Source organism: Falco rusticolus, chromosome 10 (assembly GCF_015220075.1).
Source record: "Falco rusticolus isolate bFalRus1 chromosome 10, bFalRus1.pri, whole genome shotgun sequence".
NCBI lineage: Eukaryota > Metazoa > Chordata > Aves > Falconiformes > Falconidae > Falco > Falco rusticolus.
The window spans coordinates 4,221,877-4,248,895 of NC_051196.1; the positions used below are offsets into that span (position 1 = coordinate 4,221,877).

At 43.8% G+C, this 27,019-nt stretch overlaps 1 protein-coding gene and 1 long non-coding RNA gene across 6 annotated transcripts in view; one reads left to right on the forward strand and one right to left on the reverse strand.

Moving 5' to 3' along the window:
- Nucleotides 1-8,482, reverse strand: part of CHKA (choline kinase alpha) — a 23,259-nt gene extending 14,777 nt beyond the window's left edge. For 2 of the 3 annotated variants that reach the window (XM_037401974.1, XM_037401973.1), the window contains exons 1-2: nt 8,005-8,482; nt 4,012-4,123 (exon numbers count right to left, since the gene is read on the reverse strand). In XM_037401974.1, the coding sequence (XP_037257871.1) occupies nt 4,012-4,123; nt 8,005-8,336 (444 nt within the window). In that variant the 5' untranslated portion in view covers nt 8,337-8,482. Of the gene's footprint in view, nt 1-4,011; nt 4,124-7,579; nt 7,683-8,004 lie in introns of those variants that run through there. The other variant, XM_037401975.1, reaches the window with a different exon arrangement.
- On the forward strand, nt 8,207-25,443 carry LOC119154454. 3 transcript variants are annotated; one of them, XR_005106472.1, is made up of 4 exons: nt 8,207-8,303; nt 9,133-9,365; nt 14,351-14,444; nt 19,542-25,443. It is a non-coding gene; the product is annotated as an uncharacterized LOC119154454 (long non-coding RNA). The 3 variants fall into 3 exon arrangements; XR_005106470.1 differs by lacking the exon at nt 8,207-8,303 and adding an exon at nt 8,688-8,999; XR_005106471.1 differs by lacking the exons at nt 8,207-8,303; nt 9,133-9,365 and adding an exon at nt 8,688-8,999.
- The last annotated feature ends 1,576 nt before the right edge of the window (nt 25,444-27,019 follow it).

The following is a 27,019-nucleotide window of genomic DNA, read 5'->3' on the forward strand; positions in this document are numbered from 1 at the left end:
ACAAAAGCCACAAAGACATCTCTAATCCTCTTCATTTCAAGTTACCATTCTCTTATGAGGGAGCAGAGGAAAGGAAGGGGCAGTACTTTGGTATTTTGTTATTGCTGTAAACATTCAGATGCACAGACAGTAGCTGGTGCTACTTAAGCCTTATTTTTAAACAATGAAATCCAGTACTGAAGAAAATGAAAGCTGTAGAGAATGCTCCAACTTCAGAGATCTCATACTATACCGTGAATCGTGTCTGTCACCTGGAAACCAGAGTGCTCTAGGCACGATCGCATGGGCAAGCCTGCAGCAGAGAACACATGCATATACAACTAAAGTGGTACATTACCCCCAGAATACCCTTAACTCCACCCAACACAAATATATCCCCGTAAGAGGTGCTTGGTTTCTTTCAAGCCGTCTGCCAGTGCCAGGGATTTGTAGTTACTCCATGCTACAAACAGACATGGACACCAACAACCACAGAAGACGTTGATAATTACAGTTACACAGCAGTCTGCATTTTATTTAGTTACAAAAAATAAAAGGCAGCAAGGCAGGTATGGAAAAAGATTTACCACAGAACTGTGGCAACCATTTATACTGATTTTGCATCTGCTCACATAGAAAATTGAGAGACCAGAGAGGAACATTAGGTATACTGGTTTGGTTTTCCTCATTTATATACACTATTTTGGTTTGGCTGTTGCAAAGTAACAGAGCCCCAGTGAATCAAGAGTTCAAGGTTCTTTTGACATGTGTAAAAGAATGGGAATCAATCCCCAAGTTACCTTTTGATAGGTGAACTTCCAAGAAATTCACATTAATTTGAGCTTTTTTTTTTTTCTGTTGATGCTATCTTATGTTGAAATCCTATCAGCATTTCTAAGATGGGAGAAGTTTTGGTTGTTCTGAATTTAAGTAGAAACACTACAGCGTGATCTGCATATGAAATCCAGTCTTAAAGTCTGGATATTAAATGGCATATTGCTGGAGAACCTTTTGTTTCAGTTGTTTTAACATTGATATAGCCAACAGTTAAAGACATTTTGTCATGAGGAAGTTTTACTTTCAATGCTCCCCTTTAAATTTAGCAACTAAGCCAGAGCAAGAATAAGTGAAGCAGAGTAGGACATTTCCCTTTTTTCAATGTAGAACATATCTGCATTGTGCCTCAAACTTTTGAGTTTTAATGTGGTTAGTAATTTAACCTGTCACAAGCACAAATACTTGTCTTAAAAAAAAAAGTTCTGCTCAAGGATATACTCAAGAGAAGTCCTTGTTTTTTAAACATCCATGCCAGTGCGACCATTCATAATAATGGCCGAGCCAGCTCAGTTCATCTCCCCCCCAGCTCCCCCCAAAACAGTCATGCACACAAAAAAATTGGCTTAAACATATCAGCTATGACAGATGAAGGCACAAAGCCTTCCCTGTGTGGCAGCTTTAGCCAACTGGCATGGTTTATATTGGATGAGTTTCATGTACTGACATTTGTGTCTTCCAAGATTCATAGTAAGCAAACTGGGGCTATTTTCAAACGGCAAAAAAGGTTCCTTTAAAAAAGGTGGCTCAAAGAATTATGGTGCCAGTATTGTTCATTCTTAAGTTAGTAAGGTATCTATTTTTCACTTCTATTCAAAATTTAAGTTATGCTTGCCTTCTGTACATACAACAATTTGGTGCAGATTGCTATAGATCTACAGTATTTATACTAAAAGAATAAGAAGAGCTGATACTATCACTGTTTTATGTTCCAATTTCAACAGAAAGTAAAATGGACAAGAGTTAAAACATGCTACAAAGGCTCAAACAAACAAGTGGTAACTACTAATACCCAGTGGCAGTTACAGTTAAGTCATGGAGAATTAAGTTGCAATTTTAGCTTAAGGTCTCAAAACTTAACTTACTTAAACAGTGTCCCTTAATTTCTATAGGGCTTTAAACTTAAGTAACATTACTAAAAAATATCAAATTATTCCCTCTTAACAGGCTCATCATAAGGCTCTGCTTACGCCACCCAGAAATTCTTAAGAATCCTAAGTGAGGTTTTCAAAATACCCCAATAAAACAGTTTGCTTATATTTTAACTTGCATTTAAGGTAGAGGGGCTGGAAGAGACAAATGTTTGCCGACAAAATTGTGAACCTCAATGCAATCTGAAAGTTTTACCTTGGGACTTTCTCTGCTTACTTAACCTTTAGTGAACTGCACCAACAAGAGCAGTCATTTCACTGCCACTACGGAAATAAAGGAAGTTAGACATCTCAAAAGATCCTTCAACACCAAGAGCAGAAAGGTTAGAAAGTTATGAACACACTTTCAATTTTCAAACCGAATTAGTTCTGATTTTAGAGCCCAAAATTTGACTTTGATTTCTTCAGTGGACAGGGGCACAGAAAAGGCAAGTTTAAAAAAAAAAATCCCCGAGGGATGGGGAGGGCAACCAAATTCTAGGGTCTACTTTACTTTTCCTTTGAAATATAAGGGAAAGGGCACATTTCTTCACAGCTATTGGGCAATAAAAGTTCTACCGCTACAGCAGTTTTACAGCCCATGTTCCTACTCATGCCTCCTACATATTGTCAGCATTACATTAAAGCCGCCAATAATTCTGGAAAAAATTCTTAGCATCAACCCCAGGAGTCATTTCAAAAACAAAGTTTCTCATCACCATTTTTTTCACTTTATTTTGGTGTCTCTTCAAGCTTAAATAGTCTTCCCTTTGGTTTAACTAACTTCTACGCACTTTTCTTGTTTAACAGTAACTTTCCCAACACTCCTAGAGTGGTATAGCCAAGCATTTCATGCCATTTCAAACCACTGGAATCTTTTACATATTTCTGGTAAAATCTGATACCATGGGGAAAGTTAATACCTCACATAGTATAATAAAAACACTTTAAAGCCAGTTAAGCAACAGTATCCAATGAGATTTTTAATAGTAAGTCTGGTCAAGGCAGCAGAAGCAGGAAGAATGGGCTGAAATTTCAGGAAGAGTCAATCTCCTGCAGGTATTGGATCAGTTATTCAGAGCAAGTGACTGAGTACTGGAAAATACCAAATTAATGGATAATAAAACCAGACCCTCTAAGTCAAATAGAAGCAACTGCCAACATCCAAATGTAGTTTTATGAAGCTGCAATTTTTCATAAGGTTAAAAGACTTATGATTATTTACAACATAATTAATTGTCTAGCAGAAATGGGCAAGAGACGATCTGCTGTACAGTCCTATGATAACAGCCTGCAAGCTTTAGAAGAGATCACCTTTACAAAATATTCTTTATGTTAAACCTTACAATTTGAAACAGATTTGCCAACCACTTCTCTTAAGGTTTGACAAATTCAAGTGCTACTTACGTTTTATTAACCAAATAAAAGAAAAGTAACATTAGAAGAGTTCGACAAGCATCTGGTTAAGCTTCTATGCCAGCTACAAGGCATATCACATTTAGGAAAGCATGTTTTGGAATGAGATGGCTGTACAGTATTGACGTTTGTATTTCATTTTTATTCTAACACTATAGATCAAATTTTTCAGCAACACAATTACCCGCAAGATCTAATAATATGCTTGAGCACTGTACAAGTCTGACAAAACCTTCAGCTTTTACATCCAAGATTCGTAAGTGCTACCAAGATTAAAGTTAAGCAGTTTAGTCTCTTCAATCTTGCTAGTTATGCCAAAGCCCTACATACTGTACAGAAGCAAACTTTTCTGAAACACCACAGTCCAAACTTAACACCATAAACAAAACATTACTGATCAAACAGACAGCAAATGAGCCTTCAGCTGATACATGCCAGTCAGGATCTGTATAGAAAGGAGTGCAAGTTCTAGACAGTAACAAACTATAAACAGAACTGCCTTAAGCTAACAACCTACCCCACTACCACTAAAACACATTCCCAAAAGGATAAAGCAGCACACACTTGCAGTGTGTCACAAATGAAGATCTCCAAACATATTACAATTAAGCAACGGTAACCCACCCACTCCCAAAGCACTCTCCATACTCACCATCTGCAGGATTGCACCGTATAAGCGCAGGAGAACTTTCCGTGGTTCATCTGCAACTGTCTCAATGGTATCAGGCAGTGAGCACTGAAACAGCATGTTGCTGAGGCCACCTCTATCAAGAGAAAGGTCAGTTTATCAACCAACTTGGATGAGCATACACATTTCGTTTTCTAGAACTCAGAGGCACACTAATCATCTTTTTACTATGATTAACTGATCTATTCCTAACATGAGATTTTTCCAACAGTACCAATAACTCCTAACAAAAACCTTCAATAAAAAAGTTGGCAGCTTCATACTTAATGTATGACTCACCATCAAGATCTACTGATCCAAGTTACAGCTCAAGCTACAAAGAAACTGAAGTAAAATGTAACAGGCAACTAAGATAAGATGCAGATTTCTGTTAATTATTTTCAGAACTTCTAGAAAGTGATGCTGGAGTTCTGTCAGATATACTTGGTTGCACAAACAAGACAGCAAAATAAGCTTAAAACCATGCAGTGAGTACAAAAACCCTAAGTTTGAGTTAAGAGCTAGTACCACTGCGATGGCAGCTCCAAAGATTCGCCACAAATATTTAACCTGAACACCTATGCCACAGCACCACTGACGATAAAGTCTTATGCTGTCATTCTTGGGCACTCATTTTCAATTTTGAGTTTTACAATTAAAGCAGTTCTTCATTTTAAAGAAAGTGCTCATGCATTTGTCAAAACTGAAGTCACCTTCAGAATCTTACATGGTAAGACACAAACTAGGGAGTCCTAGCTTCAATCGTTTAGGGCATAAGCCTGAACTTATATAAATAGGCATGCTGACTTTTCATATAATTACTGTTTTACAAGGGTGTTCTTACAGGAAAAAGTGACAGCATTTGTCTCCTACAGGTTTATCAAGCTAGGTAGATACTAGATGACGGAAGCTAAGTTTCTTACTTCTACCAGCCCACTAACACCACCGTCTACTCAGCCCACATTTTCTTTACTACATTGTCTTTCTGCACCCTCTTCATTATCAGTATCTTCATTAATAAGTTCTCAATTTTCCCTTCTGCAATAGGTTTTACATATTACCTCTTTTCCTACTATAAGAGGAAAAAGTACTGAAACTTGATTTGCAAAACAGAAATGCAAATCAGCACTACTGAAAAAACCTGTCTCTCTCTCCATTAAAGAAAGGCCTTTCAAAACCAGATACAATCCAAATACAGTAGCTAGCAGTAAAGGGATGAAGTAGCACAAACTTAAAAAGTAAGCAATTTTACTTGTAGCATGCTACATAACTTACTGCAGTAATGCTAGAATTTAAATAGCAGTACTCCATGTTGTGATTTCCTTCATGAATTAATGCAGTTTTTCTTAACACCTAAAACATAAGTATATAATGTTACCTTGCAGTGAGCTTTGATTCCAGGAATCCATGGCAGATCCAAACTGCAGTAGCCAAAATGCAGTTCTCAGCCCTAACCTGACACTCCTCTCTATGCTTTTTTAAATATTTTTCTGAGTTCTCTTACAACTCAGTGGGGAAACAGCAAAGACTTTCCAGAGAAAAAGGCTACCACGAAGTAGACAATCTGTATGTATGTACTAGGAGATGATACACAGAAGAAGGGCCGGCCTACATATCCAAATTCAACCACTGAAGAAAAAAAAGAAATCTCAAGAAAATCGGGTGAAACAGCAGTTGCACAATATGTTCAAGAGACAGAAGAAAACCAGGTGGCTTGGCAGGCATCCAAAGAAGGATGTTTAGAGACAAGAGATATGAAGTAACTTTGAACCATGAAGGTGAACAGGTAGGGGGAAACAAAAATGACAGATGGAAAGGATATCAAACAAAGAGCAACACCAGACTATTCAGATGCAATCAGAACACTGGTTAGTTATACCAGCTACATTTCTGGCTTCATTTAAACTGCGCTAGACAGTTTTTAAAAAAAAAAATACCACCTTTTCTAAGCCTCTGATTTAGACTTTGGTGAAAATATCTACACTTAAACACATTGAAATTCACTTTACAAAAAATACTGGACTAGAGCTGGTACAGTTATGTTACTTATTTAAACACACGCTCAGCCTGCATACAGTGCAGGGAAGTCCAGAAACCCTTCTTTTTTATACCTCTCCAGCCAAACAGCAGTGTCTTACTGAGGCTGAACAGAAATTTCACTATAGTTTTACACACTTAAAGTTTGAAGCATTACCTTTAATCAAGAAAACCCTACAGGAGCCCAATAAAAGGAACTGTTTTCCTGGAAGGTCAGTAGACTCAGCAGCTTGTTGAATGGTCAAAAGGGCATATCTCACACAGATAAAGCTACCCAGTAGTCTACTGGTACAGATTATTACTTAGAGGTAAGTCCTTCCAAAAGGGTCACCTATTTTCAGAGCTTCCCATAGCTTTCCCCAAACCACAGCAGTTAGATGGGCTTATACACTTGCATTCTGATTAGTTACAAATCTACTTCTTTGCTCGCAAACAATAAGGCCTGGACCCCCTCACCCTATGACAGCAGGTACCTAACAGCTGTTCCTGAACATGATGTGTACCAACACCATGAAAACAGCAATACTGACAGACACCCTGGAGAACACACACCACGTGCCTGACTTTTGTGAAACTACAATTAGCAAACCAGTATGATGCATTCACTGTAGATAAAAGCAAAGAGAAGACTTTTGCCAAAATAAATGCAACTGTCAATTAGCATGGTTTTATGTGTTAAGTTTCAGCCCATCCTCTCCTCTTCCCAATCTGGAAACCATCAAGCCATCCTGAAGTGGTGTCTCACAGGGGAAGTTTCCAAGAAATTCAAGAATAACTGCCCTAAAACCCAACGCTTTAGAAAGTAAGTACCAAAGTCAGCAGTACACAGTAAGGATGAATAATGAATTAAGCAAGTCAGATTACAAGCATATTATCAGACCAGTCTACTGTCTAGGATCCGTATTGGTCTTCTGAAAATTATCTCCCTTCATAAACTTACTATGATCACGTCAAGGGAGGAGAAAGTATCTAAAAAGACAAATACTATCTGCTCTGGCTTTCAGCGAGTTGCTCTTTTGTTAACAAGGCTTTTAAAATATATTTAGAAATGAGCACCATGGGTTTTGATTATACTCCGGCATATCAGAGCTTTGTCAACAGTTTATGCCCTAACTGGGGGTAGATTCACATGTATTTTGTGCATCAACAAAAAGAGAAACACTGGAAAAAAGGAAACTCAGGACTGAGGGAGAAGCTGACAGCCATATCCTTTGAAACTGTACGGGACTACAGTTAATCAGGTAGAATGATCACTAGGACAATAGACAAGCAATCCGTAAAAATGCAACTCTGGACTAACATCGGTTTAACTAGCATATAGGGCTCATATAAAAAACCCCTGATCTCAAACACGTTACGGAGGGCTTCTAGAACATCCCCAATTTACATATTCCTGCTGCCAACGCGCTGAGTCACAAGCACTTGTTACTATATATACGAAAAGATGACTCACGTCATCGATACACCGCATCTACCTGCTAACCCCGCGCTCCGGGACCCCCGCGCCCGCACTTACCTCAGGCGGCGGCCCCGGCCCGCTCCATCGCTCCCACCGCCGGGCTCCGGGCTCCTCCCCCGGCGCAGGGCGGCCCCGCACCACCGCCCCCCGCCCGGGAGGGCCTGACGCAGCCGGCACCGGGCCCTGCCGCCCCCCAAGCCCTGCGCCCCTCTCACGGGCCCTGACACCTCCCCCCCCCCCCCCCCCGAGGCCCCGCGCCCTCCTCACGGGCCCCCCCGCCTCAGAGAGCGCGGCCGCTCCCCACGCGGTAACCAGCCTCCCCCCCTCGAAAAATAAATTTAGCAAGGATTTTTTTATAATGATTATTATTACTAATTTAGGAGTAAAAGAGGAAGAGCCTCACCCCCCGCCCCTCCTCCGCCAGGAGGCGGCTCGCACTCCCCCGCCCCGCCCGCTCCCAGCGGGGCCCCCCCAGCGCTGACCTGATGGGGCTGATGCGCAGCTGCTCCTCCCGCAGCCCCCGCCAGGCGCCGGGCAGGAACTCCTTACACCACAGATACGCCCTGCGCCGCGTCCGGGGGTCGAGCGGCGGCTCCTCCTCAGGCGGCGGCAGCAGCAGCGCGGAGGGCGGGGTCGAGGCGCCCCCGCCTCTGCTCGCCGCCACGGGGTCTTTCCCCTCGGGGTCAGCGTGAGCCAGCGGAGAGGGGGGCTGCCCAGCGGCGGGGAGGACGACGCCGCCCCCGCCGGAACTGCAGCCCAGGAGGAGCCCGAGCGGGGAAGGGTCGGTCTCGCCGTTACAGAACTTGGTTTTCATAGCGTGAGGCGGGCGGGCCAGAGGGCGACGGCGGCGCGGAGGGGGCGCGGCGGCCGTTAAGACGGAGAGCGAACGAGCGAGCGGGCGGGCGGGCGGGCGCGACAACTGGGCGCGCTCCCCCACCTCACGCACGTCCTTCCGCAGCGAGCGCCAGCGGCGAGTGAGCGGCGCGCTCGCTCCCGGCCCCCCCCTTTTTATAGACAGCGCGACACGCGGGCCCGCTTGCCTCACGCTTTTTCCCTCTGTCCTGATTGGCTGCCGGGTCCAGCCTGGGGAGGGGGAGAAGTTGCGAGGCGAGTGCGAGGAGAGCGCGCGCGCCTTCGCCCAGCCCCCGGAGAGCCCCGCTGATTGGTGGGCGAGGCAGCACGAGGCGCTCGCTCGGCCTGTCACGGGCCGCCCCCTGGGAAAGGAGCGAGCCGATTGGCTCGTCGTCCCGGTTGTCGCGGTAACCGGCGCGCGCAGCCGGGGGGGGCGCAGCGCGAGGTGACCCCACCCCTCCTGTGAGTCGCCGCGGCGCTCCCTCTTCCCGCCCGCCCCGCTCCGTCCCCTCAGGCCCCGCTGCCCCTTCCCGCCGCGCCCGCCCCGTTACATCCCCTCCGTGCCTGCCGCTCCAGCCTGAGGAGAATTTAACGGGAGAGTTCGTGGTGGGGGTCTGAGCCGGAGGTGAGCACTGAGGACAGGGGAAGGAAGCGGGTCGGGCAGGGTGCGGGTCACGTCACGCCGTGTTGTGCGGTGGAGCTGCCTTGGTTGGTGTCTTTGGTTATATGGTGTTTTAACTGAGCTTGTTCTCCCTTAGGGTTGGCCGTGCCGACGCTTCGTAACGTGCCCGTGTCATTCATTCCCATGACTTGCCATGAAAACGTGGGAAATCTCTGTGCTGTACAAAGTGGATTACACCAATCAATAATATGTTTATTTAAACTCTGCTTCTTATGGAAAGTTACTGAGTTATTGTGTGTGAGGGCTGGTTCATGTCTATATGGTAAACTGCTCTCTTGGCTCAGAAGAAAATCATACCTGAACTGAAAGGTAAGCTACAAGAAGAAAAATTTCCACATGCAGTGCTACAAAATTGATTTTCTTTGTTAGTTTTGGCTGTGGAAAGGCGTTCTCGTGTTACGGGAAACATCAGCACCTGCCTTCCGGTCCTTCGCAGCACTGTGAGAAGTGCCGGAGCGGTGGTGTCAGAGCCAGCTGGAAGGAGCCACAGCTTTCCTGGCCCTCCTGCAGCCAGAGGGGACCAGAATGTTGCCTGATGTGTTACACCATTTCGTCATAACTGAACAGTAAAGGAACAAATGACTTTTGAACTACCTTTGCCCTTCCTGACTTTTTTCCTCCTTTGGCTGTTCTCCCTTGATGGTCTTTTACTGTGTATAGGGGAAGCTTGTGGGCTTTTTTAATAATAGTTGCCATTATTGCAGTGATCATTAAAGCTGGGGATTGCTGGGTTGCGAGGGGACTTCCTGATACAATCCTTCCCTCATCCCTCCCCAAACTGTTTCACTGCATCAGCTGTTCCCTGGTTTTGTCTGCACACTTTGGCACTCCAGTGCTGGGAAAACCCCAAATAGCCCAGGTATTTTCTGAGAAGTGGCAGCAAAGCTCCAGAACTGGCTTCAGAACCACTTTGTGCTGGCAGAGCAGCTTCAGCACAACCAAAACTGTCATGGCTGAGGCATACCAGACCCTAATTTAGAGGAAGAGTGATGTATGAGTTAGGGGTGCCAAACTGGAACAGAACAGACAAAATATCTCTTTTCTGCCCTTTGTGCCTCACCTCTTCATTTACGAAATAAAGTCCTTTAATCCGAGTACACATTAGGATGCTGGAGAGGGGGCATGCAGTGGCTGCTGAAGTTGGCAACACGGGGCTGTGGAGAACACCTTCCTTTTACAGGTCCTTGCTGAAATACCTGACATCATCACTGATGTTGAATAGCCAAACACCAAAAAACAGTTCTACGGATGGAAAGCTCATTCTGCCACAAATGCTGATGATGCCTCTATGTCTAGGAAGAAGTGGTAAAAATACCAGAAAAATTTGCCTTTCAAACTGGCCCTTCTGTTTCCAAGTGCTTGAGCTTCACACTACTTTGTCATCGCATAAGTAACAGACTTTTCCCTAATTAATTTGACTGATTTTTTTTCTAGATTGCTATCAGTGTGGAAAGAGAAGGCAGAAACGTCAGAGAAATAAAAGATTTGGTTTTCTTGGGTAGAGAGAATTCTATCCTCTTCTACTAGACAAGAAAGCTCCAACTCACTGATACTGGCCATTTCAATGACATTTGTCCATACCAAGTCATAAGCTTTGCTTCAAAACCTTAAATAATGTCTTTCAAAGCCTCAGAGAATTTAGAAGGAGATAGGAAATTATGTTTCTATTTGTTTTATATCCTTTTGATTACAACTTTCATAGTGTCAGTCTAGCTTGGGTTTCAGTCCTGTAATGAATTCTGTGTTGATAAGTATCTTCAATCCATATGAAGCCCATACACATACTTCCTTTAGAAGTTTGTTCTGCTCATTACATCATTTGTTGTTTTAACAGCTTATTAGTAGTTAGTAACTCATTGTAATGTATTGTTGAGTTTACAAGAAGGGTGTAACTCACTTGAAAACTGTTCAGAGTGTTTTACAACAAACACGGTCTGTCTTCTGGGGAACCTCAAGCACATACAGTGCAATGAAGGTGAGAACAGAGCGGTAGAGGAACTCATGACAGAAATAGAGGTGAGTGTAATCATAAGGGCTTGGCTGCAGGTTTATTTGATATGAAGGCATATCAATGTTACTTGCCCAAATTATTTTTCTTTTATTATTCCCAGAAAGTAAACGTTGGTTAGGGAATTAATTATTAGTTAAGAGGACTTTCGTCTTTAACTTGTGGGTAATAGTTCTTTCAGCCACGTTATCCCGCAATTGTGCATTTCAAATGTGGTTGATTCGAATGGGCAGGAAGCCATGTGGCAGCAATGGCGTGAACTTGGTCTTCTTGAAAGCCTACGCAGCAATGCCAGAGATGAAATGGGTCCTGAAGGCATGACGCAAACCCCAGCAGAGTATGTGGGAGGACAGGTACTGCTTTCACTAAAGGTGAAAATAAAATAATTTTCTGCTCTTACCTAAGAACTTCCCTGGTTTGGCTCAAAGCGTGCAGGAGGAGCAACACCGGAGAAATTTACACTGCCTTTCTTCATGCAGTGTATTTTAAATGGATAAACAGAGAGAGAGGTTCTCATTGTAGTGCTACTAAGGTGGTACTTGTAAGTTTCAAGTCCACATTCAAACTGAACAATCCAAAAAAGAAGAAAACAAACCTATTTCTTGTACTTGTGTATGTGATATTTTTTTCTGCTTCTGAGGAGGAATGTATTACACTTAGACAATGCATGTAGTCAAACTCAGAAAAACTTGGGCTTCTGCTAACATCAGAATGTATTGAAACCTAAAAGGCATCAGAAAAAAAACCCTAAGAAGGGAATTCATTTCTGAATTATTGGCTCAAACACTCCAAGACTGAACAGATAGAATACTGGACTCAGACTTGAGAAACCTGATTATGTTCTCAGCAGCAGCTGAGCCTTGTTTCCATTTCTTGTGCACTAGGAGCACCTTGTTGTTAGGTAGCAATGCAATATCCTAGCCAATGGATTAGTCAATCAACCGCCATCCCTTAAGTAACGGAAAAAGGCAAACGTGTCTTCACGTTCCTGATGTCAGATTTTACACCATAGCAACCAAGCTGCATTAGCACATTTTTTTATAGATGGCAGACATGGGTTCTGTATCTATGTTCAATTTCTGATTCCACTCTAATAGATTTAATTACTGTAGCTTCTAATAAAGAGGACCCATTAAGGAGAATAATTCTTAGCTGCCTGTATCCCCTGGATAACCCTAACCTGGCTTTAAAAACCTGTGAAGGAAATAATGGTGAGATAAGTAGGGTTAGGGCACAGACAAAACACATAGTGACTAATTATGCTGTAAGCGAGGTACAGTCTGGACTAAGGTCCTGTTTTCTGGGGTGAGTAGAGGCTTGAGAGTTTCTGTGACCTCTGCTGTCAGTGTGGAGAAGGGAAAGGTATTCATCACAGAAATCTCCTTCCCCTCAGACAGTAAAACCCAGCTTTTTTTTTTTTTTTTGTAATTTACTTTTCCTTCAACTCCATACCATGACCATGCAATCTTAATAATTCAGTGGCTGACCAAAATATAACGGGCCAGCAATGTCCACCACTTCCTTTGAAGTAACAGACATTTCTTCACCAAGTCTTGAGGAAAATTTCTACTTTTCACTGGTTCTGAATGCAGTCTCAATCACATACTCAATTGGGAGAAGGCATATTTCTCTTTTCATATATATATATTCATATAAGACAATATAACGTGACCCATTTGTTGGGTTTTTAATATGTGTGATTTACTGAAGCTTATTAGAATATTTTTTCCCATTTTTCTGTAATACTTGTGTATCTGCAGCAATGGGAATTGCAGTTGGATTGATGCATGATTTTATTCACCCACAGTTGCATTGGTGCAGTAAAAATTGCTTATTGCTCACAAAAGATCTAAGTCTAGAATTCTGACTCACAAAGCACTTAAGTGTTCCTTCTACAAGTCTTTCTGGCTATCATGCCAAGCAGCAGCAGATTCTACGGGCAACATCAAATGCCAGCTAGGCCAGATCTGCCACATGGCAGGGAGAGAATGGTACTTTTGTAGAAGGATGGCAGATACTTATTTCAGCTGAAAGGCCTTGCAGGCTTCTTAATAGTAGGTGTTGATAAACATTCTTGATGGACCGGTAGCAGGTTGCTCTTGGGTTGTCTGTCCCTATTTTTTAAACTAGGCGCAGGCCAGAGACTTTGACACAGAACTGTGCAGTTGTTGCAAGTATGGGTGAGAGTTCAGGGCTGTCCTTGAGTCCCTCAGCCTCTTGGCTCACCTCCTCGGCATACTGCTCATGGGGGAGCATTTTGCAATAGCAAAATACTCTCGGCCTACTTCTGCGTTCAAGTTGCTTTTGGACCAGGGAGCCTGTTTTCATTTTCCAACTCCTTGGTTTTACGTCTGGTAAAAGCCCTGATGAATTAAAAAAAATGAGCACTAAGCTGCTGTTTCTTATTCCTGCATCAAAAGCCAAAAAAATGCTACTCTGAAAGGCAGGGATTGTGAGGGTTTGAAGCTGTGTTAGCCACCTAGGCAAGATGCAGCTGCAAGACAGAGGCTGCACAGCTGTCCCCCCCTCCTCTTCCTCAGTGATAGGAAGGGTATTGGGATCGCGACAGGCAACGTTCTCCTAGATCCATGTCTCCAGCAACAATACTGCATGGAAAAATAGACAATAAACAGCCTAGAGACAATAGGGGATTGGAGGTACTTCACCCAAAGCTCCCTTTGCTCATCCCTTACCAAGAGAATTTACAATGTCTTCTGTGCTTGACCCTAAGAAAGAAAGCGAATTTCAGGACTGAATTTAGGTGGTCATACGTTAGTTTATTTTATTTCTGCATTTGTTTAGTTTCCAGCACAAAATACCAGCAAAAAAAACCAAGGTGCAGGTTTGGTTCCTGAAGTATACCTGCCAGAGCAGACAGGGTTAACAAGGGCTTAAGATGAAGGATTTACCCTAGGCACTGAGTTGGTATTTATTTGTCTCCTGTGAATGCAGGGGAAGTGTTACACCGGAGAGCAGCCCCACCAAAAGGATAATATGCTCATTCATTTGCTATGTTGGTCTAAGATAACCACAGAGACCCAGAGGTTGTACAGTGCCAGGTACTCCAAGCAGTATGGTAAGATAACAATACCTGGCTCAGGTCCCAGAGAATTACTTTTCTTGGAGTCAGACTGACCAAGCCTTTATTATATTACAAGTTACTTAATTTCTTACTCTCTACCAATTTCACCTCATTGAAGAAACCCAGCTGGGAAACTTTCTCGGGGCCTCAGAGAGAGTTAAAAATCCAGTAGGAATTAGCTAAATATTCTCTTATTTCTTTTAGAAACTCCAGCTTTGAAACTCCTGGTTGTGCGGGGTACTGTGGTGCTGTAACAGCTTCAGATGTATCTGCAACCCACAGAACAATACACCATGAGGTGAGTATCACTTTTAATACAGTCCCAGTTTTGTAATCTTTCCCATGAGTTCAGGCACTTCAACATCTGTTTTACTTTTGGACAAGCGTCAAACTCTTCTACAAACCTCTCCCAGCTCCCCCCCCCGATCCCCAGCAGAGTTCAAGAGTGCAGCCACGAAGCCTTTGTCAGACGAGATTCTTGAAGCAACCTCTCCTCCCAGCCTGGGGACTGTGCAGAAATCCCCTCGCAAGGGAGTCCTCCCAGCCTATGCTCAAAGGAGAAAACAGTTGCTATAGTAACGAGTTCTCTACCTGCACTGGATCAGCTCTCTCTTCCCTCTTAATCTTCCCTGGTTTTATTATTTCTGGGCAAGAAGCAGCTCGTCAGGTCAGAGCTGCGCTTGGTTCTGCAGGCTTTAGCAGTGTGTGGAAGGCACTGGGGGGTCCTCACCCATCAGGTGGTCCTTGCTTGCTCACTTCACCTGCTGGAGGATGTCCTGCGTGAGGGTTGTCACCACTGTTGTTTTGTGACAGAGACACCCAAGCTGCAGAGGAACAGGCCCTTTGCTTCCTCTTATTGGCCCTGGCTTGCGGTGGAGCCCTGCTGCTATCTTGCCTGAGAAAAGACCTGCCACTGGTCCGTAGGCTCACTTGCATCCTTTGCAGCCTCACCGGGATAGATTTCAGCCTGCTAGTGGAAAAAGAAACTGGATACAGTTTCTTTTCTGTGATAGCACATATTTGCAACTCTGCCTGGAATTGAAAGTGACCACATTCATCACTAAAAACACTCAGAAAGTTCTAAACCTGGCTAAATTGCATCTTTTCCAATATATCTACTTGTGGCCAGTCCTTGGGCTAATAGTTTTCTGCGTTGTGAATTCCACTGTGGGAATGCATAGCTGGGAGCCAAAGAAACTGCGGTAAGGAAGAACATGCCAGAGCCACCTCTAGCTGGTTTAGGTGTGCAACACAGGCAAATTGCCTACACAAGCTGGGGCGTGTTCCCCCGGCAGCAGGTGGACTAGCATGAGGTGGGTATGATGTGGTGACTAGGGAGGGGGGAAAAAAGCCACAGAATTAATTACCATGGATGTAATAATGGTCACTAAGAAAGGCTGTAGGGAAGCACATAGGACAAAAGCTGGTAATGCACTACAACGAGGCATCAGGCACTGTCACTGCTTGTGTTAAATGCTCAGAGCCCATACGCTGTGAAGAACCCGAGAGCATTCACTGGACATTTGCACAGACAGGGCAGGAGCAAAGCCAGTTAGAAGATTCATTCTCATGTTCATGGAGCTTCCATTAACGTAACAGTAAATGCCCTATATTTAAATACAGCAACAGTACAATACAATGCAATACAACAATAAAAAGATCCAAGGGCACATCCACACCTCGCTTGAACAACAGCCAGTAGAAAAATAAAAACGTGTGTACATTTCCAAACCCTTTCAAAATCTGTTGTTGACCCAAATAATGAAGTAGATCACAGAATAATCTTAAAGTGACTTGGACTTCACAATTGGAGTTTTTTCCTCCTCTTTTTCTCATTATGCAACAATTTGCTATGCTAGGCATGCATAGCAATGGACTAATACCAAGCTGAAATAACTGATTTGTGATGGAACTTGCAATTCCAGTATTGCTGGTCATTCAAGCATGCTGCAGTTTTTTCCTGTGTTAGGATGTAAGAGGGTGGGTTCCAGATATGGATTCCAGACATGGTAGTTTTGACTCAAACACTGATTGTACTTGAGTAATTGGCATAGTTCTTACGGCATCCTAGCAGAGTTCATCATTTAAGCCAAAGAATGGTTTCTAGCGGGTTATTTCCTCGTGTGCTGTTAAACTTCTGTCTTGGGCACAATCAGAGTAAGGAGGTGGCAGAGAGGTTTTGAATCTTTGGGGAGCCAAGCCTGCAGCAATGGCAGCCATGGGACTCTGCTGGCAGAGCCTGAGCCAAGATACATGTTCTAGGCAACAGCTTCGTCTATCCACCTCAGTCAGACACATGTTCCTTCCCAGTGATAACAACTAGCAGCTGGAGGTTAAAGAAGGTCTTTACATGTTTCCAAATACGCAGCAGTATGATTATTCATGGGGCACTGCCTGCCAAAGTGGTCACTGGACTTGGAGCATACACGTGCTGAAGGGCAGACAGGGTAAATACAGGAAGATCAGAAGAGTAAAGTTACAGCATTATAGGGTGCTGGCTGTGTTCTTCCTGGTGTACACACACACAGAGACACGCTGATTTTCAAATGTTCTAGCCTAAAACCTAGAAAACTATAGGTCTTGTCAGTTTTACACAGACACTGAGGATTTCTTAGCCTGTATGAAGAGTTTTAACTCATTTCCATTTATAGAAGGAAACATCGCTCTAAATTTCCTGTGATGCTTCATTTCATTTTTTAAAAAAACACTCTTCCAAAAAATCAAACAGCGTTTGCAAACTTAGTCCTTTGCCCTAGTATCTTTGACTAACAATATCTAGTTATTGTACAGGTCTTTAGATATACAATAATATTTTTATTGCCATATTGGCATAAAATGAGTGGAGTGGATTTTTCTGTGAAACACTCCACATCATCCAGATAAATGGCCTTCATTCAGAAGCAGTCATTAATAATGCCTGGGAGGCGAGGGTAACTTTATAGATAGCCAAAACGATTTCGTGATATACCTAAATTTCAAAGCTGCAGGCTGGTTTTTGACCCCAGAATTAAGCTCACTGTTAGTTGCTACTGGAATAATGTTGGACGCTATGGAGTTTTTAACTGTGGTATTTTGTGATTAACTAATTTAATCCTACTTTGTTTCCACTCTGACAGAGGAATAACACAATTTCTCGTGACAACTAGAAAACTGTCACCAAGCAATTAATCCAGATTAGAAATCGTCTGAAAACAGGATGAAACCCATTGCCTCTTTAACTGGAGCATGTTGTACTCCATTACAGGTGTTTAATAGATTTATGAATTAAATACAATATGATATAATGAATTTCTCCTTTCCATTCTGATGATAACTTGTGCCAACTGAATTTACAAATCTGGCTTGTTATGTATTAACCAGTCATCTGGGAATCTGATTGAGTAACACAGCAGTTGTTGCAATACCAAGACTCCCACATAAATCATGCCTGAGTCCTAAGTAAATATTAGTTCAAATACTGATTCACATGAGAGATACGACTGCAGTTTAAGAGGTTACAGGTGCCGGCTGAACTACTTTAGAGAGGACCACTCCCTCTGCGTTCACTTCAGATTCACATCAAAGTGCTCACTTCACTTTGAATTAATGGGAACACAGCATTTCCCTTCACTTTTGATATTGACACTATATCAGAACCTATTTTTGATGCTCTAAATCAAAGGTATCACAGCATGTGTAAATACTAAGTTATTCAGTTATTTACACTCCAGATAGGTGTAACATCTGGAGGGGACTGAGACATAAGAATTTATTTTTTATGGGGCACTGAAAGCAGGGGGAGAGGGAGGCACATAGCTTTTTTCCTGACATATAGATGCTATAACAACTGCTACCCAAAAATCAAGAAGAAGGAATATGAGATGAAGGACACATTCAACAACAAAATGAAAAGCTATCTTCCACATTTCCACACTAAATAGTAATCTGTCGTCAGTTGTAGGAAGCTCAAGGGAAAAGGAGTGCTCCATCCCGTTTGTTTCCACACTAACAAAAGGTATCGTGAGACACATCTACACTAGCAATCTGCTCTTCTGTTGCAATATAGATATCTCCTTTGCTTAGCCTTGAATCCCAATTGTTCTGAGCAGGGCCAGCACAGATCCTTCTGGATACATTTCACAGTTACAGATCTAAACAAGAATGAGTTTCCCCAAAATCTCCAGGGCACTTCTGTCTTAGCAAGTCCTAAGCCAGCAACCAGAGAAAAGCACGTGTATGCTCCATTCCAAGCAGTCTGAATAAGTGGACTGTGAATAACACAAGCCAGCTGCTCCAGATCTCCAAGTCATGTGGATATTCGTTTTTAAGAGTGGCTCTGCAATTGCTATATTCACTAAGCAAATTGTTAAGGAAAAAGCTTACATCATAGGAATGAAGTTCCTGTTTTGAGTAATTTAAGTTTACATCAAAAGAGCTCAACCTTTTAAATGTAGGAAGCCTGGCATAGCTTTATCTCTTAGATTAGTTCATTGCTTTTGTTTCTTAAAGGCACAGAAAATAGATCTATACATTATCTTAGCTTTCAGAGTAACACTGTTTTCTTAATAATATTTGTAAGAGAAGTGGTTGGAATCAAAGCTTAGAGGATCACACCACATAAATCACAAAAGCTTGATAGTAAAAACCAATACCTAACTGGTCACTGAATGCAGAGTAATTAGAAACATAGAATATCCTGAGTTGGGTAGGACCCACGAGGATCATTGAGTCCAACTTCTGAGTGCACACAGGGGAGTCCAACTTCTGAGTGCACACAGGGCAACCTAGAAGTTAAACCATATATCTACAAAGCATTGTCCAAATGCTTCTTAAACACTGACAGGCTTGCTGCCATGACCACTTCCCCAGGGAGCTCGTTCCCATGCTTGACCACCTACCCCCTCAGTGAAGAACTTTTTCCTAATACCCAATTAGCCCAGCAAAATGTTCCCCAAGTGACACCTTTATTACAATATGCTCTCCACAATGCACGTGCAGAAAATCACTGTTCTTTGAACTGCTCTCTGCACAAACTCTCCTTGCCACGGACACATCCCGTGCATGCACAACTGAACTCTTTTGGCCTGCAGTATCTGCTGTGGTTAAGGCTTCCTATGCTCCATGGAATGGAGGAGAGAGTGAACTCAGTTATCTCCCCATTCCTTCTAATTGTCTATAGCTGTGGGACAAAATCCCCACTTGTATCATTCCTCAGCACGTTGTGCAATTTTAAACCCTTTCCTTACATACGTAGTTAGCATATTGCTCTGAATTGTGCAAGAAATTATTTTGTTCAGTGGTTGACAAACTAGTTACATCTTAAGGACTTTTTGGCTACTGCAATCTAGCTGCTGCGGCCGAAACAAACTTCTGCTGGTTCCCAACTGGTCTCTTGCCGTATTTTTTTGCCCTACAGAAGCTGCCTTGTCTGCCACAGGAATTCAGTTTGCCAGTCCTCTTCAAAACAAGCCTCCTTTTTGGGACCGGGTTTGGCCATCTGAAGATCTGCCTCAGCTTCTCTGCAGGCTCTGATATGAGCCTGGCAAATCTACGCACCCTGGAAGAGCACAGGACCTCCAGCAGAATATGGGACCTCTCTGGTGTAACTTCCAGTGGGATGCTGGGGATCTCAGCTACGCACCTCACCAAAGCGTGGCATGCCTCGCGGCCAGTCATCGGATAATGCATGCAGTGATTCATTGCTGCATCTGGGCAGGAGGAAGAGAGTTCCCACAGTACTCGTTCCTCTGCTTATTACCGTGGGATCTGCACCCCAGCTGTCTAGGAATGCTTGTGCTGCCATTTGGAGAAATGCCAGCAGCAAATTCAGCGGCAGCGAGCATCAGTTTGGGGAACCAGAGCTCTGTGGTACTCAGCAGAACAACAACTACGCTAGACGTATGCTGAAGCAACTAACTTAAGAACTACCTTCAAGAACTGCTGCTCTGAACCCCACGTGCACCTTTTCTGCCCAGAAAAAGATCTCCTCAGCCACTTTGTGATTCTAATCGCAATACTGGAGCAGAGAAAGTGTTGTAAATAAGGTGTGGTCAATTATTGTGTAATTCCTTCTCAGCCCTTCCTCTAGTGCTGGGTTCAGTGAAAGGGGGCAATTTTGTACCAGTGTCGCAGCCATTACTATATTTATAGGATTTTCTCCCAGCTTCTAAACAATAACATGTAAGAGTTAAGATGTGTGCTTTCTGGGCATGCTTGAGATGGAGAAGTATCAAAATATATCTCTATCTCATCAATTGGCTCTGCTACGAGAAATAATTCTAGCTCATCAGCCACGCAAACCAAAAATTATTGTGATTACAGGCCTCCACAATATCAGAACAAAAATCCAACTTAATTCTGACTCCCAGCACAATATTTGTAAGATTACTGTCACTCTGAAGTCTTCAGGAGACTCTCTTACAGAGCAGTCAAACAAGAAAAAGCTTTTCCAAGGACAAGGAGTTAATTTGTTTTCTTACTCCTGTATTGTAGATTTTGCCAGACATTGATTTACAAGGTTCTTTGAAACCAGCATTTTTGCCAAGCAAGGAGCTAGTGGACAAGAAACCTTTTCCTCAGGGAATGGATGGAAAGGCTTACTTAAGCCTCCATAAGAGGTTTCCTTTTTTAACCTGCCAAGGCTATGGCTGCGAAGGCTATTGCTAAAAAAGGTTTTGGTTCAAGGATGAATAACTAACTTGCTTAGCGCACTGCCAGCATGTGCAAGGTCTTGGTAAGATACTCCCCATACAGATGTTTTGAAGCGTTCAGCTGTCCTCTTGTCTTGTGACTTGCCATTCCTCTCCTCCTGGAGGTCCGCTGTTGTGGACCTGACAGTCAAACCCACAGCTACGTGGCACATCAACAAGAGTGGAGCCAGGCCATCTCTTCCCTGTCCTTAGCCTGTTTGGCTTGGGACTCTGTGTATTTGTCCTTAGAGGACACTAGTGTCCCTGCACCTGCCTGGCAGTTGGTGTTCCCTGGCACGGCCCCAGCGGTTCTGTTATCCTCAGGAGGTGGGAGGCAGAGGCTCAGCAGTGATGGCCACAGCCTGGGTCAGGCCATTCCAGCACTTGTACATGACCCAGTCTGTCAGCACAGCCCAAGGGATGCTGCCAATGCTGCCTCTTACTGCCCTTCAAAATCCTTCCTCGTGGCTGTATGGCTGACTGCCACAGAAAGACACTGCTCAGTTAAAGTTCAAACCAAATTTGTAGCCAAAAAACCAACTCCTGCCCCCTTCCTGAATTAGAATGACTTCAAAACAAATCAAGTGACCTCAAAAACCCAAAAATAGAAGCAGTATTCAATCACCACCTGTCTTCCTAGAAAATCCTATTTCCATCATTTGCACCTACTGACAAGCCTTCAGGGGTTTTCTGTCGGTGTCCTATGGCCACACAGGCCAGCAGGCTAGCCCTGAAATGGATGACTTGCTCCCTGCAACGCTTTGTCCCTCATATTGAAGTCTACAGGGGTCTGTTACACTTGTTTTCCCTATTCAAAAACCATTCATCTCTAAACTTGGTAGACTCACAACCTTAACAGGACTTCCTTGTTCTTAATAGATTGTTCGGTTACAGTTTTTCTGTGCTTCACATCTTCCTTTCACAGTACAGAATAACTTGGGTGCCAGGATCTTCTCCAAGATTTTATTATGCCAGGGGTGTGATGTCACCACAGACATCTGCATCTCAGCTCAACCCAAACTCTTGTGTACAGTCAACAGCACCAAGGGCAAGGTTTGCTTACAGCTGAAAGTTATTCAGACAAGTGCCAATTTCTTTCCTTTGGCTATTAAAGGAGCCCAGACTGGGCAGCTCGGGTGTACACACCTACTTTGCAGACATCTAGAATGAAGACAAACACCATCCAAAGTGATTCTGAATTCTGTCTGAACAGGATTTACTTCCTGGTTATTTCCCCACTGTTCACACAAATGATGAGAAAGCTAAGCCATGTACCATCAGCATGCCAGGAGCATGCTCTTTTTTTCCAGTAGGAGGGCCAGAATTCCTTCTGCTTTGTAACCTTTGCAGCAGCACCTCGTTCCTTAAAAGCACGGCATAAACAAATGAGATTAGATCCACCTGAATTCAGTATAGCCCTCAACAGCTTGGGTGAGACAGCCTCTTATTTCCTTAAAGAGCATCTGCACTCCAGAGAGATGCAAAGTGCCCACATGAAATCAGTCCGTGTATTTTCTCAGTTCTCGCCCTTACAGGGGCTTTTTTGGTCAGACATGCAGCGTTTCTTTTCCTTGGTTTCAAACTTGGCAGCTTGTCTGTGATAGGGCCCTGTTGAAAAGACAGAAGACTGTCATGCCCACATGCAGGAAGAAGAGGCAGCAACTGCTAGAGGCAGATACAGGCAGCTGTGAAAAACCCACCACGTCTTAATGGTAAAAAGCAAAATGGTGCAAAAGCAAGATAGGAGAGAAGGGAGGTGTTGCTGATTTGCACCGGGAGGACAGGAGAGCATCAGCCTGCTGGGAAGAGAGCAGGAGGCCTGTTCTTAGACAGTGGCCAGGATTAGGCAGACCAGGTTGTTTGCGGTGGGATGAAAGTCTCTGTGTCTGCTTGTCTCCTCAGGAAAGAGCTAGCGAAGTAGCAGAGCATCAGCACACATGCTGCAAAGGCAGAAGGGATGATATTTTCTGGTTTAGCCTAGCTGTTGCTTTTGGCTGATAACCAGTAAAAATAAAGCTTTACTGTTATTATTACCACATTTGAGAGATCAGTGTGAAGGACAACTCTGTCACCAGGCAGAGAGTAACACGCTGGAGAATCTAATAGCTCCCTCCTATCCTTTTCTTTTAGACTGTGCTAAAATGATAACACTTGCCTTATCTGCAAACTAACAATAGCTCTGCAGCAGCACAGGAAAGTTAAACAAGCTTTAAGTCAAGGGGATGTAGCCATTACCCCTATGCACTGACTAAAGCTATAGACCACATACTCTTCAAGGGGAAAAAACTGCAAGAGGAACAGGTTTTGAGATGTTACTGACCTAAAACCACAGTCCTGTGGTTCATCATGTTCCCACCTACAACTATCTCCCCCAGGTCCTGATGACAGGCTAGCAAAATCACAGATTTGGAGGAGATTTTTGCCTTTAAATCAGAACGTAGCCCCCATCAATAGCAGCTAGTGCTCTAACAGTGCATTTCATCCATGCGACAGCAAAAATAGGAAAGAAAACCCTGACATCCAGCCAGTCATCAATAGACAGGCACCACACGGTGACTGAGCTAACGTGCCCCCAGGAACTATACTGCTACAGAAGGGTTTGTTGCATACAGCAGGGAAGGGGAAGAGGTAAACTGGGAAATTTCTGCTCTTTTCTTTGTGTTCACAGTCAGGCAGTTTGCAGATGATTGGTAAATTCTCTTCAAGCACTTTTAAAGGAAAGACAGAAGCGCAATTTGGAGCATGTAGTTTCCTTGCTAGAGCTGCATTAACTGAATAGCTCTGCTGCACTGCATCATGCTAAGCAGAATAGGATCCCTCCATTTCTAGAAAGTTTTTGTGCTGCTAGTTACTGAAATCCCAGACAATATACTTTGCACAGAGTGCATGGTACTTGTATGGTTTTCCTCCTACGCTACATCAATGTAATTAAGATATTAGACTTCTAGACAGGGCTTTGTTTATTCCAAGATGTATTTTTATAATGCTTTTAGCTTTCCTTTCAGTAAGGTGTGTTCTTCCACACCCACCCTTCGGCCTTGAGAAGGCCAGTCCCTCAACAAATCACTCCGTGCTCTGTTTGTTCTAGTAATTCTTACCCAAGGTCTTTATCTTAGAATCCTGTTTGTGCAGCTTTGGACAAGATTCAGTACTTGGTGGGGAGGGTGAGTGAGGTGGGAAGGATTTCTTGGTGCCTTTAGTATTTAATATGTTATCTTACCTGTGACTGTTAAGTAGATGATTTACAAGCTTGTTGACACTGAGATTCTCTGCCCCTTACAGTAGGTGTAAGCACAGCTTGACACGGCAGCTATGGGAGTGGTAAGAGCTATGGAGAACTACAGTTTCTGGGACATGCACAAAGCACCCAGGAAACCTTGAGAGAAAACGCTATGCTGAATAGCCCACTGCAAGTCCTTCTGCCTGCTTCTGACAGGTCTAAATGCACTAAAATTGTCTTGCAGTCGCAGCTGCAAATTCAGAGCTTGCAGCGCTACTCCACATGGCAAATTTGCTACTTTGAGTAGTGGATCTGAGAGTCTGTGACTAAGAGCCACTTGCCAAGGCCAGGCTGCTGCAGCCTGAGCGGTATTAGCTGCTGCTGCATGAGCTTAACAGCACAGCGCAGGAATGCCTGGAATGTTTCAGCCAGCAGGTACTTCAGAGATCCCACTGTAGGAAATGTCTGCACCTCTCATAGAAATAGTCCCCCTGCCCATTGCCTCTCTGAGACTAAGTAACAGCGGCCTCCCTCTTCTGCCCTCCAAGGCCCACACACACATGAAAATCTCTCCAGCTCCAGTCTTATCCCCAGCTCCCCCTTCTGAGGCAAAATCACCACGGGAAATGGAAATTCCACAAATCAGCAACATACCAGTGCCTTTGCAAATGTGCCTGTGGGTCTGGATGTGGCCTTGGAAGGCAAGCAGGCTGCTTGTAGAGGATGGTCTCCTCCACAGCAGTGAGGCCAAATGTCTGCAGCCCATCAATTCAACAGCTTCCAACGGCCAGAAAAAGAAGTTGCTGCTCTGCCTGTTTGAGACAGATGGAACTACCGTAGTTTTAAAGAAGACCATCTCTGCTTTATTTTGTAATAATCTTCTCTATGCTGTTCTCATCTTTCTCCACCTCTCCAACACTTTGGAGACATGGCTAACATTTTCTGAAAAGTGCTTTTCTGATTTTCCTTGTCTTTTAAACTTCCCACCTCTGCACAGCAATGCATGCACCAGCCCTGCACTCACTGCCAGTACCACCAAGAACAGCAAGGACTTGCACTCCAGTGTTTAGGGCTGTTCTGGGAAAGAAGGAGATACAGCATGGAACCCTTTTTAATACCATATCCTACAGACATAAGTTTTCCTCAGAAAACACTTCCTTGCAAGATTCCCAGACTGTTCTGTGTACCTGTGTCCATTGGATTAATTCTTATTGCTCACGGACCGGTCGCATGACTGGCAAGAAATATTTTTTGTTCATTTATAATTGGTTGAGAAACTTCACTTCTGGAAAGGAAGATTGTAAATTGCTGTAGCCGGCACTAAAATTGACGTGCAGTGTAGATGTGTCAGTCTTGGGGGAAATAAAAGCAGAGCTAGTTGCCAATTCAGCAGTGTAAACCTCTGGAAACACACCAGTTGATAATGTTTCCTTTCTTGTCTCCAAGTTTACTTGTGTCACTTAAGACAAGGTGCCATCAACCAAACCAAACACTTGCCAATGCTGAAAGAGTTTTTGCACCCACCATCCGCCCTGTTCATGACGTTTGTGTTAGGAACACACTAGCAGGGACAAAAGAACCAGCTATTCCGAAATACTTCATAGTCACCGCATGCAAATAGAGGTCTCCTAAGTGAGACCTTGTATACAGGCAGGATAAGCAGAACTTTCTGAGAGAAGAATTAAAGCAAACTCCAATGTTTCTTACAGAGAGGCAGGCACAGCTGACTTGCTGAAAAGAAAATATTGATTCAATACGTAAAAGTGAGAGGAAGGAGGAAATAAATTCACTTAACACAAGCCTTCGCTATGTTGGGAATCTACTAAAAGCTAGTTATCTCAGTGTTCAAAGGAGAAATTCCTCCAATACTGAGCGCATTCATCTGCGTTGCCGGTCTATGGCACTGGCAGAAGGCAGCTCAACCCGTCCCGGGTACGTAGAGCACAGAGAGGCTGTTTGGCTAGGATGCCTCCATTTCAGTATGATGAAACCCATCCTGAGACAAACTGCTGCTGTTTGGGGCTCAGAAGGAAAGGGCCTCTGGCAAAGCAGTTGGACCAAGGATCGCTAGGAGCGGCAGCGTTAGTTACACAGACAAAGCTCCAGTCCTAGCAGCCTGCGTACCAAAGCCGCAGCCCCAGCAACAGTGAGAGGTGGGGTGCTACTTCCAGCTGGAACATCTAGGACTGCAGTGTGCCAGGCAAACTGCCCTGGCCAGGTTTCTCAGACACTGTGTACCCAGCTATAGACTGTGCAGAGCATGCCCTGCACAGAGAAGACTACAGTTGTGCAGTGGCTATTCCTCTGGGACCCAATGTCACAGGCAAATCCTGAGCAAACGGGGAAATCCATCTGCCAAGGACATGTCCAGCGGACCTCTGTGAACTACAGCAGCATCTCTAAATGAAAAGTGTTTGCTGCTGTTAAATAAATGTACAAGGAGAGGGGAGCACCCAGGAGAAGTGACGTGCAGCTTTAGCACTTCTTATGGAGGAAACATCCACTTCTGTAAACAGAACATCCACTTCTTGACTCAGGAAGAAGAGGTGGGGGAGGACAAAATAAGTGAGATGAAAACCAAAAGCGGGCTGAAAGGCAGACAGATGACTGGCCTGATGAGAGCTGTTCAGCTGTGATTACACACTGCTACTGTGTGCCCTTTGACTCCTGTACCACCTTATAGTAATTCAATTGCTTCCCGATTTTCTTCTCTCCCAGCGTCCCATTCTTTACTCAGCTCTGTTGCTGCTTTTCTTCCACTGTCTCAGCTGAGATTAGTGAGGCAACTCCCCTCAGCCAAAACACTAGCAGCTTGTTTATTGCTATCAGCACACACCTTAGTGCTTGCTGATCTCTCTGCCTTAGAGCACGTCTCCCTCCCCCTTTCATAATCTGCATCCTCTTTGGAGACCGTTGAATTCCAGCCTTTCCTTCTCTAACCTTCTTTCCTGTGCTATTCCCCTAAGTATCCCAAGGCTCTTACAT